This window comes from Leucoraja erinacea, chromosome 4 (assembly GCF_028641065.1).
Source record: "Leucoraja erinacea ecotype New England chromosome 4, Leri_hhj_1, whole genome shotgun sequence".
NCBI classification, from domain to species: Eukaryota; Metazoa; Chordata; class Chondrichthyes; order Rajiformes; family Rajidae; genus Leucoraja; species Leucoraja erinaceus.
The window spans coordinates 4,920,536-4,942,298 of NC_073380.1; the positions used below are offsets into that span (position 1 = coordinate 4,920,536).

At 46.2% G+C, this 21,763-nt stretch overlaps 1 protein-coding gene across 1 annotated transcript in view; it reads right to left on the reverse strand.

Moving 5' to 3' along the window:
• zc3h3 (zinc finger CCCH-type containing 3) overlaps nucleotides 1-21,763 on the reverse strand; it is a 169,441-nt gene that overhangs the window by 48,145 nt on the left and 99,533 nt on the right. Inside the window, exons 6-8 of the mRNA XM_055633573.1 lie at nucleotides 12,335-12,416; nucleotides 10,574-10,732; nucleotides 8,788-8,857 (exon numbers count right to left, since the gene is read on the reverse strand). Coding sequence (XP_055489548.1) covers nucleotides 8,788-8,857; nucleotides 10,574-10,732; nucleotides 12,335-12,416 — 311 coding nt within the window. The remainder of the gene's footprint in view (nucleotides 1-8,787; nucleotides 8,858-10,573; nucleotides 10,733-12,334; nucleotides 12,417-21,763) is intronic.

Sequence of the window (21,763 nt, forward strand, 5' to 3'; positions counted from 1 at the left end):
GCACGCGGTCACAGGGAGAACGGACAAAAAACAGACATAAGGTGCTGGAGTAACTCAGCGGGTCAGGCAGCATCTGTGGAGAACACGGATAGGTGACGTTTCACAGAGTGCTGGAGTAACTCAGCGGGTCAGGCAGCATCTGTGGAGAACATGGATAGGTGACGTTTCACAGAGTGCTGGAGTAACAGCGGGTCAGGCAGCATCTGTGGAGCAAATGGAATGGTGACGTCTCACAGAGTGCTGGAGTAACTCAGGGGTCAGGCAGCATCTGTGGAGAACATGGATAGGTGACGTTTCACAGAGTGCTGGAGTAACTCAGCGGGTCAGGCAGCATCTGTGGAGAACATGGATAGGTGACGTTTCACAGAGTGCTGGAGTAACTCAGCGGGTCAGGCAGCATCTGTGGAGAACATGGATAGGTGACGTTTCACAGAGTGCTGGAGTAACTCAGCGGGTCAGGCAGCATCTGTGGAGAACACGGATAGGTGACGTTTCAGAGAGTGCTGGAGTAACTCAGCGGGTCAGGCAGCATCTGTGGAGAACACGGATAGGTGACGTTTCACAGAGTGCTGGTGTAACTCAGCGGGTCAGGCAGCATCTGTGGAGAACATGGATAGGTGACGTTTCACAGGCTGGAGTAACTCAGCGGGTCAGGCAGCATCTGTGGAGAACACGGATAGGTGACGTTTCAGAGAGCGCTGGAGTAACTCAGCGGGTCAGGCAGCATCTGTGGAGAACATGGATAGGTGATGTTTCACAGAGTGCATTGATCCATTGAGGCACATTGGCCTTCATCAGTCAGAGTATTGAGTATAGAATTTGGGAGGTCATGTTGCAGTTGTATAAGACGTTGGTGAGACCGCATTTAGAATATTGAGTTCAGTTCTGGGCACCGTGCTATAGGAAAGATATTGTCAAGCTGGAAAGGCTGCAGAGAAGATTTACGAGGATGTTGCCAGGACTAGAGGGTGTGAGCTACAGGGAGAGGTTGAGCAGGCCAGTGGTTTACTCCTTGGAGCGCAGGAGGATGAGGGATGATCTTATAGAGGTGTATAAAATCATGAGAGGAATAGATCGGGTAGATGCCCAGAGTCTTTTGCCCAGAGTAGGGGAACCGAGGACCAGAGGACATAGGTTTACGGCGAGAGGGAAAAGATTTGATGGGAACGGCTTTTTGGGTGGGTGTATGGAACGTGCTGCATGAGGTAGTTGAGGCAGGCACTGTCACAACTTTAACAAAACACTTGGACAGGTACATGGATAGGTCTGGAACCGGAAATATCAGTCTGAAGAAGGGTCTTGACCCGAAACATCGCCCATTCCTTCTCTCCAGAGATGTTGCCCCACCCGCAGAGTTACTCCAGCATTTTGTGTCTTCCTTTGGTACATGGATTGGACAGGATTAGAGGCATGTGGGTCAAAAGCAGGCAGGTGGGACTAGTGTGGATTGGACATCTTGGTTGGCGTGGGCAAGTTGGGCCGAAGGGCCTGTTTTCACACTGTATGACTCAAGAAGTGAGATCGACCGATTGACGAAATGGTGCCAGCACAATAACCTGGCTCTCAACACCAGCAAAACCAAGGAACTGATTGTGGACTTTGGAAGGGATATGGACCCACAATCCCATTTATATCAATGGAAAGGGTCAAGAACTTCAAATTCCTGGCCGTGCATATTTCCAAAGATCTTTCCTGGTCCCAGCACACTGATGCAATTATAAAGAAAGCACATCAGCGCCTCTACTTCCTGAGATGATTACGGAGAGTCGGTATGTCAAGGAGGACTCTCTCGAACTTCTACAGGTGCACAGTAGAGAGCATGCTGACCGGTTGCATTGTGGCTTGGTTCGGCAACGTGAGCGTCCAGGAGCGGAAAAGAATGCAGAAAGTTGTGACCACTGCCCAGTCCATCATCGGCTCTGACCTCCCCACCATCGAAGGGATCTATCGCAGTCGCTGCCTCAAAAAGGCAGCCAACATCATCAAAGACCCACACCATCGTGGTCACACACGCATATCTCTGCTGCCATCAGGTAGAAGGTACAGGAGCCTGAAATCTGGAACATCCAGGTTCAGGAACAGCTTCTTCCCCACAGCCATCAGGCATCTTTTTTTTCTCTCATATTCACTTATTCTGTTGTGCTGCAGCAAGTAAGAATTTCATTGTCCCGTCCGGAACAAATGACAGTAAAACGCGCTTGACTCTTGAGTATATATATTATATATATATGCATATACATGCACACACACGTACACACAAAAAACAAACAATAGTTGTGCAAGAATAACATTAATAGTCTATTGTAGTTCAGAGCTTATTTCAGGTGTTTAATAGACTGATGGCTGCAGTGTTGGACTTTAAATCAATTATACCATCAATTACATTTGGTTATTAAGATTTTGTACATGGGATCATGTAATAATCAACCACATCCATAAAGTGTTGTAATTCAAATGAAATTAAATCCTTGCTTGTGTTAGATTGTTGTTGCAGGGACCATCGCAAGGTTTAAGAAACATTTAGACATGGACAGGGCAGGTTTAGGGGGATATATGACAAAAGCAGGCAGGTGGGACTAGTGTAGATGGGGCATGTTGGTCGGCGTAAACTCACCATCAAACAAACTCTGAACTATAACAGCCTATTGCACTTTATCTGTTTATTTATGTGTGTATATATGGTCTATGCTACATAGACACACTGAACTGTTCTGTATTTATGCTTACAATATTCTGTTGTGCTGCAGCAAAGCAAGAATTTCATTGTCCTATCTGGGACACATGACAATAAACTCTCTTGACTTGACTTGACTACAACTTTATGCAAATCTCGAGTTGGTACAGTGCTTGATGGAATGAAACTGAAGTTCCCTCTGGGTTTCGAGGAAGTTACTTTAAATACTCCCTGCACTTGGGTACAGATATAATCTTCGTTATGGCACAATAAAAATGATGAGCGTTTATTTTGCGTCTTCAAATTAGCAGAACGTCCCAGGGAATTTGACAACAACATTATTAAACACCATTAGATGTGAGGAGTTATTAGGGCAATTGGTCATCCACATGTTATATTGCATTTGCTTAGCATTCACGTGCAGAACGACAGCATACTGAGGAGGACACTGGCAGTAACCGAAAATAGAGGAGAACCTAAGCTGTACAACTAATACGCTGGAAAAAGCAAACTAAATTAAACCACACTTCAAGGGCCACGCCTTGGCAGGTGAGTTTTCTAGTAATCCACCGTTATATTGAAGTTCTTCAAGCAAAATTGTTGGAGGATTATGTGTTGTGGATGCAACAGCTGATGGGGGGAAGGTGAGGACTCTGTCCCCGTTGCCACTAGGGGCAGGGGGAGCAAGGGCAGAGCTGCGGGGTGTCGAGGAGACACGTGTGAGGGCCTCATCTATGATGGAAGAGGAGAACCCCTGTTCCCTAAAGATGCCAGCCCTAAAGGTTACACATTGTTAAATGCACAGTAGGGAGATCAAGAACGTGGGTCTAAGCTGAGAGGGGCAAGATTTAATGGGTATATGACGATCCGAAACGTCGCCTGTAGAAGAAGGGTCTCGATTCAAAATTCCACCAAAAGGAAGAAGGATCTTGACCCAAAACGTCACCTATAGGAAGAAGGGGGCACGAGAATTTAGAAGAATGAGGGGGGATCTTATAGAAACTTACAAAATTCTTAAGGGGTTGGACAGGCTAGATGCAGGAAGATTGTTCCCGATGTTGGGGAAGTCCAGAACAAGGGGTCACAGTTTAAGGATAAAGGGGAAATCCTTTAGGACCGAGATGAGAAAAACATTTTTCACACAGAGAGTGGTGAATCTGTGGAACTCTCTGTCACAGAAGGTAGTTGAGGCCAGTTCATTGGCTATATTTAAGAGGGAGTTAGATGTGGCCCTTGTGGCTAAAGGGATCAGGGGGTATGGAGAGAAGGCAGGTACAGGATACCGAGTTGGATGATCAGCCATGATCTTATTGAATTGCGGTGCAGGCTCGAAGGGCCGAATGGCCTACTACTGTACCTATTTTCTATGTCGACCTTCTATTTTCTATTGCTCGACCTGAAACATCGCCTATGGGAAGAAGGGTCTCGACCCGAAACGTTACCTCTTCCTTCGCTCCCTAGATGCTGCCTCACCCTCTGAGTTTCTCCAGCATTTTTGTCTACCCACAGTTATATTGAAGACACTTTTGATCGGTACAGCCGTCCCCAAACCCACATTGAATTGCCTGACACGTAAGATGTATTTTATTTCCTCGAGGCCCAGATACGGGAGCTGCAGACTATGCCAGGAGTTATTATTCAACTGATTTCAGCATGGGAAAGTTGGGCCGAAGGGCCTGCTTGCACGCTGTATGACTCTGATTTGCACTCCAAAGTGTGTGGATTATCGGAGTCAGCTGCAGTGTGGATGGGCTCCATGCCTGCCTTTATATTAGATGTGTTGAACAGTCCTTGGCCCAGAGTCATGTGTAGGGCAGACCAAGCACGGAGAACAGATTTTACTTGGCGGGTCGGAGGTACCGGTGATGCAACGAGGTTGCTTGTACTTGGTAGGATATTAGTGAACCAGGAGGGTTTTGATTATCTGGGAGGTTCATCGTTACTATTATTGGGATTAGCTTATTTATTTTCAAGCCCACATTACATGACAGAATTTAAAATCCCCAGCTGTCACAGTGGCATTCACACTCATGTCTTTAGACTAATGGCACAGAACTCTGACTGCTACTCTTGTAACCTGACCACTGCACAACCAGTCACAGTTATTCAGTTATTCAGCCCTTCGGCCCAGCTTGCCCATGGCGACCAAGATGCCCCAGCTACACTAGTCCAACCTGCCCGAAATTTCCTTCGCTCCATAGATGCTGCTGCACCCGCTGAGTTTCTCCAGCACCTTTGTCTACCTTCGATTTTCCAGCATCTGCAGTTCCTTCTTAAACACGTCTATAAGATAATCTCTCATCCGTCTACGCTCCACGGAACTATCCTAGCCTGTCAAATCCCCATAGCTCAGACCCTCAGGTGCTGGCAATATCCTTGTATATTCTTCCAGCTCTGCAACGTGAATGAACCAGGGTCAGTGCCAGCTCATTATTTGTTCCTACATTGGTGCCCAGTAAACACAGCACCCCGTGGCACAGCACTGTTCACTTTTTGCCTCAATAAACGCAATAACTTGGAGTAACTCAGCGGGACACGCAGAAGGAATGGGTGACGTTTCGGTTGGAGACCCTTCTTCAGACTGGTTAGGGACAAGGGAAACGAGAGATATAGACGATGACGTTGAGAGATGACGAAGTTCTCCTCCTCTCTCCGACGAAAGTTCTGTAACACATTCACTGTTCTTTATCACTCCACATCATCACCTATGTGTCTCGTTTCTCTTATCAGAGATAAAAGGCACTCGGACAGGCATGGACTGTGATAGGAAAGGTTTAACATGGGTCAAATGCAGGCAAATGGGACTAGATCAGATGCACTTGGGCGAGTTGGTCCAAAGGGCCTGTTTCTGAGTATGACTGGATTAAAACCATCTCTCATTATCAACTCGAGGTGTTGAAAATGAACCACCTTCTGTGGAAAGAAACTATGAGGACATGACTGATCAACTCATGGTTCGAACTGTGACAGCGCTGTACGAGGAGTAATTGTGTGGCCTTTGGATTCCAATGTGCATACGTTGATGTTTACAAAATCAGTTTAGTTTATTGTCACGTGTACCGAGGTACATTGGAAATCGTTCCACTAAAGATCCAAAATATTTCAACGCTCGGTGTGTCTACCAGTTTACCAACAAAAGGCGACCTGGAAAGATTTTTGGTAATTACTTACACGGTAAATTGCTTAAAACTTTGCCCCATTTGATTTGGCAATGATGTTTTATTATATATTTAGGAACAGTAAAAAATGAGCTGAGCAAAGGTAATGGCTTCTTGCTGCCTGTGCCTGTGAGCATGATGAATGGCCCTGGGAGTGCTGCTCTGTGTAATAATACAGGTTAACAGGGACCAGTGGATCAGGAGCAAGGATGATGCTTCCTCCAGGCTTCCTGCTCCCTCAGTAATAAATCAAACATGCTGGTGACGGCGTTTGCAAACTGATGGCGGCTTCTGTCAAAACCGGGGCTGGCGACTGCTGCCGGCTACATAGTGCCGTTTGTCGCAGCCGATCTCCTGATCCACTGGTCCCTGTTAGACTGATGCCGGCTTCTCTGAGTGCCGTTTGTCACTTCAGACTCCCCCGTTTGTTTGTGACGCTGCAGCGTTGGAAGTGGAAGTGGGGCCAATACAGGGGTGTGTAAGAAAGATGAAAACACACAGTTACTCCGAATGAAGTGTCAGCTTTTAGTGTTTATTCTAACATTTCTTTGAGCTATAAATATCCATCGAGTTCGTTCGCGTGTGCGTCAGATGACGTTATGCCATCGCTTTGCCACAACCAGTACCGCATCTGTGCCTCTGCGGAGATCGCCCACAGTGCGTGCCTCTCCGCCGCAAGTCAGTAGGTGGGCCATAGTCTGTACCTCTCCACACCCCCACTTCTTCAGGATAGAGTCCGCAACGTCCCACCCCAGTGCAGAGGTGGTTTAGGGCGTTCCAGGTAGTATGTCAGGTGGTGTCCTGGTGTCATGTGTTGTTTGGGTTTGGTACCTGGTGCGGTTGGTTCTAGTTCCATGAAGCTGTTCCGACCCTTCAGGTGTTTCATATGTTGGGTCGAGGGGCCGGTTTCCACGCTGTATCACTCTATGACTTTAATATGTTACTTGCAAAACCTTGTCCATTCCTCAGAGATTCTCCTTCAACCAACAACAGCAAGAAACATTTAGCCCATGTGCAATAGTATAGATAATAAAAGGCAACGACTGGTTTGAAAGGGCTTTAGGACATTCAGTTAACAAGAGGTTCTACATCAATGGCAGTTGTTCTTCAGATGCCTTTGACATTTGTACGGCCTATTTGAAATGTCTGCTTTAGGGATGACTGTCAATCGATTCAGAAGTAAATGTGAAATGGGGATGAAGGATGAGGAGAACAAAAAGCAAACAATATAGTGATAATCACAGACAGTCCAGTCAAGTATGGATGAGTCAACGCCAGTTCACAAGACATTTAATATCATCACATCACACTTACATTTTACAGCACATTATATACTCAGGGGTTTAAATCAGTGTGTAACTTTAATTGGAGTCACTTTGTACAGCTGTGAATCTGAATCCAAGCCATGCGTGCAGAATTTAATTAGTTAACAAATATACTGTGACTCTTATCTTAGCTTCAAGAACAGCTTCTTCCCCTCTGTTATCAGGCTTCTGAATGGTCCATCCATAAGCTGTCCGATTCACCTCTACCCCATTGCGGACATTGGACATTGTCTGTGGAACTGGTGCGCTACAATGCTGAGAACTATATTCTGCATTCTGTATCTTCCCCTTTGCTCTATCTGTTGTACTGGAGTTTGACTTGATTGTACTAGAGTTTGACGTTAGGATTTATGTGTAGTATAGCTGACCTGTTTGGAATACCATGCAAAACAAAGTGTTTTACTGTACCTCGGTACACGTGACAATAAATGAAACTAATTGTAATAAGGCCAGTCACGCGCACGTCAGGGTACAACACATTTATTAAATTCTACTCACAGTATATTGCAGCATGGTGTTACAGCAAGCTTAGCAACTATTCAAAGCCCTGTCCCACGGTACGAGTTCATTCCAAGAGCTCTCCCGAGTTTAAAAAACCATCAAACTCGTGGTAAGCACGGAGAATGAACGTAGCGGGTACGTCGGAGCTCGGGGACGTCTCTTAGCGCTAACGGCAGGTACTCGGGAAGACTCGATAACGGCAGGTAAGCACGGGAAGACTCGTGAAGATTTTTCAACGTTGAAAATGTCCACGAGAGCCCCGAGTACCGACGAGTGGCCATTCCCGTAAATCTCCGAGTTCGAATCAGGGCAAACTCGGGAGAACTCTTGGAATGAACTCGTGCCATGGGACAGGGCTTACAGACTAAATTACATGAACTGATTTCTAATAATAAACTACACAGTACTACATAGTTAGTAAGAAGTAACCAATCTGCACTAATCAACAAAAATAACCCTAAAGCAACAATAAAAAAGCTTTTTACTGTACACTGTGCCAGTAAAATAAAAACTAAAATACACCTAAACCTGTGGGAATAGTCATCAATATTACCGGGTCTGATCAATATCCAATATCTTTTGAGAAAACACATATATAAGAAGAAAGAATGTGAATAGAAAAAGGAATGCACATGTAACACACAAAATCTAAGTGACATTGATGCCGTCATGTAAAACTTTTGCATCTATTACACTACACAAGAAAGTATGATAATACCTGGAGATATCTCACTTGTTCTTTGGCATCATAAACACTGCATATCAACAGAATATCCTTGACTGCACTAAACCTTGTACTAAACGGCCCTTTAGTCATATTTACCTGGTTAAAACTAACCTGAGTGAATGAGTGTAAGTGACAAATTATTTTGGGATTCACACAATTTAAGTCGTGATTACGTTGCACAACTCTTGTCAATTTTCTTTTTCCTCCTTCTCAGAAGGTGTCAAGTTGTAATCACCCGAAGGCCTACAGCAATAACTACCTTCAACTAGCTTGTTTCGTGATGGACCCATGCGGCTAATACAAGAACCATACAATGATACTAAACAAGCTTATTTAAAAGTGATAAACATTTCAAACTATTTGTTTTCACACTATGAGGAAATGAAACAAAAAAGCCGCTACCTTATCTTTTGACACTTTGTGCGAGAAAGGACACGTCCCATCAGTTTTCTTACAAGTTCCACGTAGGAATCTGACAAGAAGAAAGTGAAGATTAAAAACTGCCAGGAGACCATCAGCATTCTGATGTCCGAAACTGTAGACTTTAGAGATGCCGCGCGGAAACAGGCCCTTCGGCCCACCTAGTCCATGCCGACCAGCGATCACCCTGTACACTAGCAGTACTCTACACACTAGGGACAGCTTACAATTTTACAGAAGCCAATTAACCTACAAACCTGTACATCTTTGGAGTGTGGGAGGAAACCGGAGCGCCCGGAGAAAATCCATGCAGGTCACGGGGAGAACGTACAAATTCCATACAGGCAGCACCCGTAGTCAGGATGGAACCCGGGTGTTTGGCGCTGTGAGGCAACAAAACTGCCGCCCTATCAACTGACTGTTTTGACTGATTCAAAGGATTGCTGTGCTGACTGCAAACTGGCAGCAAAAGAGTTGACTCAGTGGAACAGGCAGCACCTCACGAGACATGGAATTGGTGACATTTTGGATGGAGAGTCTTCTGCAGACTCGACCCGAAACGTCACCCATTCCTTCTCTCCAGAGATGCTGCCTGTCCCGCTGAGTTCCTCTAGCATTTTTTTTGTGTCTATCTTCGGTTTAAACCAGCATCTGCAGTTCCTACACATGCAAAAGAGTTGAACCGGGTGGCCTGCCAGGAATATTCTAGAACGGTTAACTCTAGAGCCAGAGAGAAGGGTTTCAAGAGCAGAATTATCTATCTGTGACAAGGGCAGGATAAGGTGATGTTACTGAAATGGAAGCAAATGGTCTTGGTGAAGCTTAGATATGTTGTTGCAATGTTCATGTTGGGGTCAAACACGTCACTGAGATTCAGACAGGAATGATTCTGCGGCCACTGATTTGCTCAGACTTTGTAGAAAATAAAGGCAAAAGGTCAGGATTTAGCCAATGCTGCTGAATAGAATGGAGGATTAGTGGTTCAGTCAGACAGAGGAGACCATGGCATGGTGATGGAGGGGAGGTCTGAGTTAGGAAGCAGTACAATGACTTCACACAATCATACAGCACGGAAACAGGCCCTTCGGCCCAACTCACACATCAACCATGATGCCCCATCTGAGCTCGTCCCTATGCCAAAGGCTGACCCTTATCCCCATCCAGGTACCTGTCCAAACGTACGTGTTTTAAATGCTGGGATAGTGCTGGCCTCAACTACCTCCTCTGGCAGCTCTACTGTTGCGCCACTGTGCCGCGCCTTTCCCTGCACTGTGCTTAATGCTTTTAGATTGTTAAGGGTTTGGACACGTTATAGGCAGGAAACATGTTCCTGATGTTGGGGGAGTCCAGAAACAGGGGCCACAGTTTAAGAATCAGGAGTAAGCCATTTAGAACGGAGACGAGGAAACACTTTTTCCTTACAGAGAGTGGTGAGTCTGTGGAATTCTCTGCCTCAGAAGGCGGTGGAGGCCGTTTCTCTGGATGCTTTCAAGAGAGAGCTAGATAAGGCTCTTAAAAATAGAAGAGTCAGGGAATATGGGGAGAAGGCAGGAACGGGGTACTGATTGGGGATGATCAGCCATGATCACATTGAATGGCAGTGCCGGCTCGAAGGGCTGTATGGCCTACTCCTGCACCTATTGTCTATCGTCTAATGCTTTCTGATGATTTGCTGGTTGTTTTTTTAAATTATTTGAAGCCATCAATGAGCAGACTAAATGACACCCGGCAATGATTGTCAAACCCAGATTCATGAATGTGCCTGCACCTTGTACACACAGCAACTTTTTCGGGGTCGTGGATATAGGGGCATTCGTCCCCTCGGTTGCACTTGCCGAACCTGCTGTAGTACATGCAGTATTCCTTCTTCTTGGACTTTCTCTGCTTGGCCATTCTGATGATAGCCAGGCTGCGCTGCACCGCACGGCTACAGGGACACAACATTTAGTTAGATTACACAAAACCCAACTGCAATTTTCCATTCATTGTCAATTTAATATAGGCTTTACTTTTAGACTAGAGACACAGCGCGGAAACAGTGCCTTCGGCCCACTGAGTCCATGCTGACCAGCGATCATCCCACACACTAGCACGATCCTGCACACTAGTGACAATTTAACAAAGCCAATTCACCAATAAACCACTCCGACATCTCCCTACCATTTCTGGATCTCACCTTCTCCATCACAGGACTATCGACAGACATCTACTACAAACCTACCGACTCCCATAGCTATGTAGACTACACTTGTTCCCATCCTGCTTCTAATAAGACTCTAACCCTACTTCCAATTCCTCCGTCTACGCCGTATCTGAGCCCAGGATGAGGTTTTCCAAACTAAATCATCGGAGATGTCCTCATTCTTTAGGAAACAGGGGCTCCACTCTTCCATTATAGATGAGGCTCTCACTAGGGTCTCCTCGATGTCCCGCAGCTCTGCTCTTGTTCCCCCTCCCCCCATTGGTAACAAGGACAGAATCCCCCTTGTCCTCACCTTCCACCCCATCAGCTATCGCATACATAATCTTCCAACACTTTCACCACCTCCAACGGGATCCCACCACTGGCCACATCTTCCCATCTCCTTCCATCCCCTTTCTGCTTTCAACAGAGACCGTTCCCTCCGCAACTCCCTGGTCAACTCACCCCTTCCCACCCAAACCATCCCGTCCCCAGGTACTGTCCCCTGAAACCACAGGAGATGCAACACCTGTCCCTTTACCTCCCCCCTCGACTACATCCAAGGACCCCGACAGTCTTTTCAGGTGAGGCAGAGGTTCTCTTGCACCTCCTCCAACCTCATCTACTGTATCAACTCATGCACATCGGTGAGACCAAGCGCAGGCTCGGCGATCGTTTCGCTGAACACCTCCGCTCAGTCCGTCTTAACCTACCTGATCTCCCGGATGCTCAGCACTTCAACTCCCCCTCCCATTCCCACACTGACCTTTCTGTCCTGGGCCTCCTCCATTGTCAGAGTGAGGCCCAGCACAAATTGGAGGAACAGCATCTCATATTTCGCTTGGGCAGCTTACACCCCAGCAGTATGAACATTGACCTCTAACTTCAAGTAGCCCTTGCTTTCCCTCTTTCTCTCCATCCATTCCCCCTTCCCAGTTCTCCCACCAGTCTTACTGTCTCCGACTACATTCTATCTTTGTCCTGCCCATTCCCCTGACATCAGTCTGAAGAAGGGTCTCGACCCGAAGCGTCACCCATTCCTTCTCTCCAGTGATGCTGCCTGCCCCGCTGAGTTACTCCAACACTTTGTGTCTACGATAGATCAGCCATAATTGAATGGTGGAGTAGAATTGATGGGTCGAATGTCCTAATTCTACTATTCCTTGTAACCTCAGGGAAAAACACCATTCCCAATAATGTATAGAGTCATACTGTGGCCCAACGTATCTGTGCCGACCAAGATGCCGAGTCCAAGGTACAAATTCCACACTGAATGTTGAAATTGTCTTTAGAGTAATCACATAACCGTGCATATCTGGAGAACAGTAAGAAGTGAGGTGAATTTACCTGGCGATGTGGCGGTGAGTCTTGGTCAGGCTGCTGGGCAGGCAGAGGTCACCATTGTCAAAGTCAGCCTCCGCTCTGACGGCTGCAACAAGAGAGGAAAACCAGTGGTTTATAAATTCACAATCACAAGCCAGCACGTTGGAGGTGAAAGTGAACGCACTATGGGAACTACACTCCGAACGCACTATGGGAACGACACTCGTCCCCCTGCAGGAACTATACATCAGAAGGTGCAGATCCAGAGCCAACAAGTTCATGGGGGACCCCTTCCACCCCTGCAACGGACTGTTCCAGCTGCTACGGTCAGGCAAAAGCCTCCGTCGCCATGCTGTGAGAACGGAGGATGAGGAGGTTCTTCCCAGAGACCATTAGCACTGTAAACTCCTATCTCTCCAGGGACTAACTTACTGTACAAATTTACTGTTGTGTGGTGTCTTTTTAAAATTGCTGTTTTTTTCGTTTTTTTCCTCCCACAAATATGTAATATGTGAATTTGTGATTCTGTTCCATTCTGTTTGTAGTTTTTTTTGCACAATTGGCGAGCATTGCCACTTTTCATTTCACTGCACATCTCGTATGTGTATGTGACGAATAGACTTGACTTGACTTGAAACGTTCTGATGAAGGCACGGTGGCGCAGCGGTGGAGTTGCTGCCTTACAGCGCTTGCAGTACCGGAGACCCTGGTTCAATCCCGACTACGGGCACTGCCTGTACGGAGTTTGTACGTTCTCCCTTTTCTCCGAGATCTTTGGTTTCCTCCCATACTCCAAAGACGTACCGGTTTGTAGGTAGACACAAAAAGCTGTAGTAACTCTGGAGGCAGCATGTCTGGAGAGAAGGAATGGGTGATGTTTCAGGTCGAGACCTTCCTTCAGACTGAGTCAGGGGAGAGGGAAACACGAGGGGGAAATGGAAGGGTAAGGTGCCTGTCCCGCTGAGTTACTCTAGCTTTTTGTGTCTATCTACGGTTCGGCTCAGCCACAGATAGCAATGTGATAATGACCAGATAATTTGTTGTGGTGCTGTTGCGATGTTAAGGTTTCAAGGTCAGATTATTGTCACATGTATCAATTAAGGTACCGTGAAATTCAAATTACCAGGATAGACAAGACAATAGGATACCAGGGGTTATTCAACCGTCACTACATCTCAAAACAGTACCTCTAGATTTTTACAACTAGATGAGAGGGCAGAAGGCTTCACATCTTCAAATATAAAGATGTGGCATTTCCTCAGCATTGTACTGGGTTACTTGATGCTAACCCAGAGATGTGCTCTAGAGTTGAGCTTGATTACACAACTTTTAATGCAGCTGACAAGAATATTAACAATGGACTATAGCTGACAGCCAATATCTTAGTGGGCACTGATAACATACTTTAAATAAAAACAATGTTGACAAAAGGTTGCAGGCCCATACATGTTGACTATACCTCTGTCCACAGATGTGCAGGAAGGAACTGCAGATTCTGGTTTACACCAAAGTTAGACGCAAAATGCTGGAGTTACTGAGCATATCAGGCAGCATCTCTGGAGAGAAGGAATAGGTGATGTTTCAGGTCGACACCCTTCCTCAGAAGGGTGAAAGGTTCCGATATGAAACCACCTATCCATGTTCTCCACAGATGCTGCCTGACCCGCTGAGTTTTTCCATAGAGCAAGAACAGATCCTTCACCCACAATGTCTGTGCTGAGCTAATCCCAACTGCCTGCACGTGATCCATTTCCACCCATTCCCTGAACATCCATGCGTTTATCTAAAAGCCTCTTCAACCACTGTCGTATCAGCCTGCATCAGCAGCAGCACATTGCAGATACCCACGGGACAGTGTATAAAGGATATGTCCAGCACATCTCCTTTCAACCTTGTCCCATGATATCTTAAAGTTATGACCTGTTCAAGCCATGCCTGATCTATCAAAGTAAACATAAGGGGAAGACACCGAGTGCTGGAGTAACTCAGCGGGTCAGGCAGCATCTGTGGAGAACATGGATAGGTGACGTTTCACAGAGTGCTGGAGTAACTCAGCGGGTCAGGCAGCATCTGTGGAGAACATGGATAGGTGACGTTTCACAGAGTGCTGGAGTAACTCAGCGGGTCAGGCAACACCTGTGGAGAACATGGATAGGTGATGTTTCACAGAGTGCTGGAGTAACTCAGCGGGTCAGGCAGCATCTGTGGAGAACATGGATAGGTGACGTTTCAGAGTGCTGGAGTAACTCAGCGGTTCTGGCAGCATCTCTGGAGAACATGGATAGGTAAAGTTTCGGGTTTGGATGAAAAATGCACGTTCCAATGTTTAGAACACATAACAAAAGCAGACAGGCGTGTTGGATGGCAACAACCCTTCACCCTCGATAACTATCAGCACGGGGGTACCTCAAGGCTGTGTGCTCAGTCCCCTCTCTACTCACTCTATACCCATGACTGTGTAATTCCAACTTTCAACTTGTCAATGATGCCACCGCTGTGGATGAATGACAGGCAATGATGAGTCAGCGTATACCGGAGGTTATTCCCTTTATCCTGTAGACGGCTCGATTGTAAGCATGTTGTGTCTTTCACTGACCGGTTCACTCGCTACAAAAGCTTCTCACTGTGCCTCGGTACATGTGACAATAAACTAAGCTACATCGGTATCTGTATGCTGTGGACAATAGACAATAGACAATACATGCAGGAGTAGGCCATTCGGCCCTTCGAGCCAGCACCGCCATTCAATGTGATCATGGCTGATCATCCCTAATCAGTACCACGTTCCTGCCTCCTCCCCATATCCCCTGACTCCGCTATTTTTGAACCCTATCTAGCTCTCTCTTGAAAGTATCCAGAGTACCGGCCTCCACCGCCCTCTGAGGCAGAGAATTCCACAGACTCACAACTCTCTTGACAGCTTGACTGTAATCATGTATAGTCTTTCCGCTGACTGGATAGCACGCAACACAAAAGCTTTTCACCGTACCTTGGTACACGACACAATAAACTAAACTACAGCAAAGCTAAAACAGGGCACATTTTACACAAACCATGGATTAGAAGTGGGACTTTGCAAGCAACAGAAGAAGCATGGTTACACAACAACCTGTCTATGCCTGAGACTGAGGGAGTGCTATTTAATTACACAAGATGCAGTGTGTGCTTGACTGCAGTCATCAGTGACTAAGGTGTTGCAAAGCTGCCTCTCCGTCTGTTCACTTGCAAGTAAAAGCTTATGTCAAATGAATTTTGCCATCATTTTACCACTAAGGCATTACAAAACTGACAGGATTCCACAGCGGCATAACGCACAGAGGGAACAAAGTCAAGACATTAAATTAGGTATCTGACCAGAACATGCAACTGTGTCAATTAACCTGACTTTCCCATCTCACCCTCTACCTTCCCAACCCACCACTCAATGCTTACAGAGTTTCTGTCAGAGCTTCTAAGTCTGGAAGAATATTGTACTGTTTCCAAACCGTCTGAGTGTATAAAAAAATGTTTTTTCTGCCCCTTATTTGAAATCTCATTTATAGAGGGCCAAATAATCTACAAAGCTGCTCGTCTTTGGGGTGTGGGAAGAAACTGATTCCGGCAGATGCAGCCTCTTGAGTCTCCACTCTGAAAACTTGCCGTACTCAATTGCAGCTTGCATCACAAAGATCGTTTAGTTTAGAAATACAGCATGGAAGCAGGCCATTCGGCCCACCAAGTCCTCGCTGACCGCCGATCACCCATTCACACTTTTTACCGTAAATTGGAGGAGCAGCACCTCATATTTCGCTTGGGTAGTTTACACCCCAGCGATATGAACATTGACTTCTCCAATTTCAGGTAGTCCCTGCTTTCTCCTCCCCTTCCCAGCTCTCCCTCAGCCCACTGTCTCCGTCTCTTCCTATCTTCTTCCCACCCCCCCCCCCCCCCCCCCCACCCTCACATCAGTCTGAAGAAGGGTCTCGACCCAAAACTTTGCCTATTTCCTTCGCTCCATAGATGCTGCCTCACCCGCTGAGTTTCTCCAGCATTTTTGTTTACTCCCGTTCACACTAGTTCTATGTTATCCCACTTTCTCGGGGCAGTATGTTGTGACAGACAGCCCGACACATTGCATGTCATTTTAATATTACACTTATCCTATCCCCCTGGATATTCCGGATTAATAAATTAAGGTTTTGTCAACTAATTACAAATCAGGCTAATTACAAATCAATAACATTAGCCAACTCCGAAACATGAAGCGCTGAGCATTGGGTTCCAGACATCACGGACAACTGGCCTCAGTTTCCCGCTCACATCTGACAGTGCTCTCTGTCTGAACCAGTGGCCGCGGAGCGTTTTTGTAAGTGGGGGGGGGCTGAGCGATCACTGATCACTGGCCTTGGGGTATGCGGCGATGGAGTGGAGCAACCGAGTGGGAGGAGGGTGTGGGAAGGGAGGTGTCCCCCTTCCCCCAGTAGGGGCTTTTTGAAATGTTATGTATTAAAATCATGTTTTAGTGCATTGTAGAAGAATGATTTCAATGTTTTTTGTGTGAAGTATTTTTAAGAGATAACTTTTTCTACACAAAGGGTGGTGGGTGTATGGAACTAGCTGCCAGAGGAGGTAGTTGAGGCAGGGACTGACCCAACATTTAAGAAACAGTTAGACCGATACATGGATAGGACAAGTTTGTAGGGATACGGACCAAATGCAGGTCGTGTAGCTGGGACATGTTGGTGGGTGTGGGCAAGCTGTGCCGAAGGGCCTGTTTTCGCACTGTATCACTCTATGACTACATTATACCTCCACCATGCATGAATGCTTCAAAATCAAATGATCGAGTTTTATTGCAATATGCTCAAGCATAGAAACATAGAAAATAGGTGCAGGAATTGGCCATTCGGCCCTTCGAGCCAGCACTGACATTCAATATGACCATGGATGCTCATCTAAAACCAGTACCTCTTTCCTGTTTTTTCCCCATAACCCTTGATTTTGCAAGCCCCAAGAGCTAAATATAACTCTCTCATGAAAACATCCAGTGAATTGGCCTCTACTGCTCTCTGTGGCAGAGAATTCCACAGATTCACAACTCTCTGGGTGAAGAAAGTTTGTCCTCATCTCAGCCTGCCCTTTATTCTTAAACTGTGACCCCTGGTTCTGAACTCCCCCAACATCAGGAACATTTTTCCTGCAGTTAAGGTAAGTGGAAATCTAGCAGGCAAGCAGGATGCTTTCACCAACCACCCCCATTTGAAGGCCAGCTGTCTTCCACCATTTCTACCCAGTGCTTGGTATCTACTTCCAGCAGCCACTGGTTGTCCTCCAGGATACACCAAGCCGCAGCCTGATCCATGCCGGTCACCAGAGCAAATTCGGCAGAGACTCTAACGGCAGCGGCACAATGCCTCCGACGGCCCGGGACTCTTGCACTGAGGCTGCTCCATGGCCGGAGCTGCAGCGAGCGACTCGCCAGCCCAGAAAACACTCGCCAGCCCGGCAAATACTAACCAGTCCCAGCACCCCGTCCACACCTGCCCCTGCCGCTGCTTTTGCTTCCATCCCTCACTCAGTCCCGGCTCTCCAACATCCCATGAGATTTTGAAATTCTCGATGATCACAGAATTTCTCACGACAAAGCGTGAGAAATCTGTGATCAGCGTGAGAGCGTGAGAATTTGTCAAAATGCGTCTCATGCTCAATGCGTGTGAGTTGGCAACCTTGAATATATTCTATGCCTTTAATCCTACTACCAAAATGCATGGCTCCACACTTTGCCACACTATATTCCACCTGCCTCTTCTCTGCCCACTCTCCCAACCTGTCCAAGTCCTTCTGCAAAGTCCACACTTTCTCTGCACCACCTGCCCCTCCACATATTTTCATATCATCCGCATACATTCCTGTTATTATAAACTGCTCTCCGAAATATATTCAATCTTCGGTGAGAAGGAGACAGTTTTACTTTCAGTTTTGATACATCCCTGAGGAGGCTGAATAAGCAATGTGATGGAGGACACTGCACTAGAACTCATGAGAAATTAGAAACATTGGTTGAGTGAGCCAGGTTGATAATTCATGAACAATAAAGTGGCCGTAAACCATGACATTGAGTCTGCATTACACAGCATATGTGAAGCAAGTGGGTGAAAAACTAAATGGAACAGCAATTAGTTAATGAGGGAAAGGAAAAAGGAATGATTTTACAATAAAGACTACTTCCATGTGTTTGATCAGCCAAGTTCTAGAAACATAGACAATAGGTGCAGGAGGAGGCCATTCGGCCCTTCGAGCCAGCACCGCCATTCATTGTGATCAAGGCTGATCGTCCCCAATCAATAACCCGTGCCTGCCTTCTCCCCATATCCCTTGATTCCACTAGCCCCTAGAGCTCTAACTAACTCTCTCTTAAATCCATCCAGTGATTTGGCCTCCACTGCCCTCTGTGGCAGGTAATTCCACAAATTCACAACTCTCTGGTGGCTCTTGTGACCTGTGGCTGTACATGTTATAGTTTTAGTTGGGAGATATAGTGTGGGAACAAGCCCTCCGGCCCACCGAGTCCGCACCGACCAGCGATCTCCACACATTAACACTACCCTCCCCACACTAGGGACAATGTTTACATTTACACCAAGCCAATGAACCTACAAACCTGTGTTTCTGTGGAGTGTGGGGGGGGAACAGAAGATCTTGGCGAAACCCCACACAGGTCATGCATAGACAAAAAAAAGAAAGAAAAAAAACTTTTTCACAGAGAGTTGTGAGGCTGTGGAATTCTCTGCCTCAGAAGGCGGTGGAGGCCGGTTCTCTGGATGCTTTCAAGAGAGAGTTAGATAGGCTATCTTAAAGATAGCGGAGTCAGGGGATATGGGGAGGTGGCAGGAACCGGGTACTGATTTTGGATGATCAGCCATGATCACATTGAATGGCGGTGCTGGCTTGAAGAGCTGAATGGCCTACTCCTGCACCTATTGTCCATTGTCTATTGACAGGGTGGAACCCGGGTCTCCAGCACTGTGTGGCAGCAACTCTACCGCTGTGCCACCCTGCCGATAGTTGCTCACGGATGTAATCCCAATCTCAGTCATGCTTAAGGAGCTGTATTAAAAGATGCTTCAACATTCCGCGTCACTAATTCTTCAACAGCAACAAGCAGAAAAAGCAACCTTGTAACTCATATCTCCAGCAAAACAAATGCTGGAGGAACTCAGAGGGTCAAGCAGCATCTGTGGAGGGTGAAGGAGGATTGGTACCCTTTCTTAGACCCCAACTAATATCTCCAAATTGATAAATGTTTCACATGCTCTGGGAAAGTATGGAGTGTCACCACATGTCTGAAGACCTTTAGTTTAGTCATACAGAGTGGAAACAAGACGAACTACCCGCACACGAGGGACAATTTACAGAAGCCAATTAACCTGCAAAAATTTAAAGATACAGCATGGAAACAGGCCCTTCGGCCCACCAGGTCCATGCCAACCATCGAGGACCAATCACTCGTTCACATAAGTTCTGCATTATTCCACTTTGTCATCCACTCCCTACACAATTAACAGAGGACCAATGAACCTACAGGCACACACGTCTTTGTGAAGGCAGTGGGAGGAAACCAGAGCACCCAGAGAGGAAAGGGTCTCACACCTGGAGTCACAGTTTTGGTCTCCAAATCTGAGGAAGGACATTATTGCCATAGAGGGAGTGCAGAGACGGTTCACCAGACTGATTCCTGGGATGTCAGGACTGTCTTATGAAGAAAGACTGGATAGACTTGGTTTATGCTCAGAATTTAGCACCTGAGGTCAGAAACTTACAGCCATGATCAGATTGAATGGCAGTGCTGGCTCGAAGAGCCGAATGGCCTACTCCTGCACCTATTGTCTATTGACAGCACCCGTAGTCAGGATCAAACCTGAATCTCTGGCGCTGTGAGGCAGCAGCTCTACCCGCTGCGCCATCCTGCTGCCCATTCCATTGCTATCTTTTCATGGAATAGGAATACTTTAATCACCATTCCAGCTTCTTGTGTTACATGTGAGAAAACATATTTGTTAAAGGCAACTGTTTAAGAAGGAACTGCAGATGCTGGAACAATCGAAGGTAGATAAAAATGCTGGAGAAACTCAGCGGGTGAGGCAGCATCTATGGAGCGAAGGGAAAGGTGACGTTTCGGGTCGAGACCCTTCTTCAGACCCTTGTTAAAGGCAACTAGTGATTTTGTAAACACCCTGAGCATGACAAAGAGAAGAATTACAGAGTACCCAATATAAAGACAGATTTTCAAAGATCACGGTTTTTAATGACATATGATGCAAGATGACCTGTCTCCCATGTACCTACATTACTTTAACATGCAAATTGTCTCCTGCGTTAAATGTCCCTACGTTAAATATATTTGTTATACCAAAAGACATCACAATTTTCATGCTTTCTGATGTCCCTGCAACAAATTCAAATCCAGACGTCTAGAATCAATAATGAACGTGTTTCTCAGCACAAGGGCAGCCGCACAAGATCACCATATGGACTCTTACACACATGTCAACTCTCATCAACACGCACTCAACTTCAATTGAGAAAGTGTGAAAACTTATCGCAAGTATTACTACAGGGAGCACAAATGCATTTTTAAAAAAATTGATTATAGCAATGATTACTTTTTGTGTTCCTGTTGTATTGAGAACTGTTGGCATATTAGTGTTACAGAACGTTGCGAGACCATACTTGGAGTACTGTGTGTAGTTCTGTAGGTTAGATGGGATTAAGCTCGAGAGAATGTTAACATTTTAGAAGCATGTTACCTGGACTGGAGGACCTACCATGTCATAAAACATTGGAGCAGAATTAGGCCATTCGGCCCATCGAGTCTGCTCCGCCATTTAATCATGGCTGATCTATTTTTCCCTCTCATCCCCACTCTTTATCCTTCTCTCCAAAACTTTTGACGCCCTTAACTAATCAAGAACCTCTCGATCTCTGTGTTAAGAATACCCAATGACTAGGTCATCACAGCAGTCAGTGGCAATGAATTCCACAAATTCACCAACCTCTGGCCAAATAAATTGCCCTTCATCTGGCTTTGTACATTATTGGAGAGACCAGATATGCTGGAACTGTTTTCCTCTGATCAAAGTCGTTTGAGGGGCGACAAAAATGCTGGAGAAACTCAATGGGGATGAGGGAGCATGTATGGAGCCGAAATGTCACCTATTCCTTCTTTCCATAGATACTGCCTCACCCGCTGAGTTTCTCCAGCAGGTAGACAAAAATGCTGGAGAAACTCAGCGGGTGAGGCAGCATCTATGGAGCGAAGAAAATAGGCAACGTTTCAGGCCGAAACCCTTCTTCAAACAAGTTTCTCCAGCATTTTTGTCTACCTTCGATTTTCCAGCATATGCAGTTCCTTCTTGAACAAAAGTCGTTTGAGGGATGACTTTATAAAGGTTTATATAATGGGGCTGAGATAGA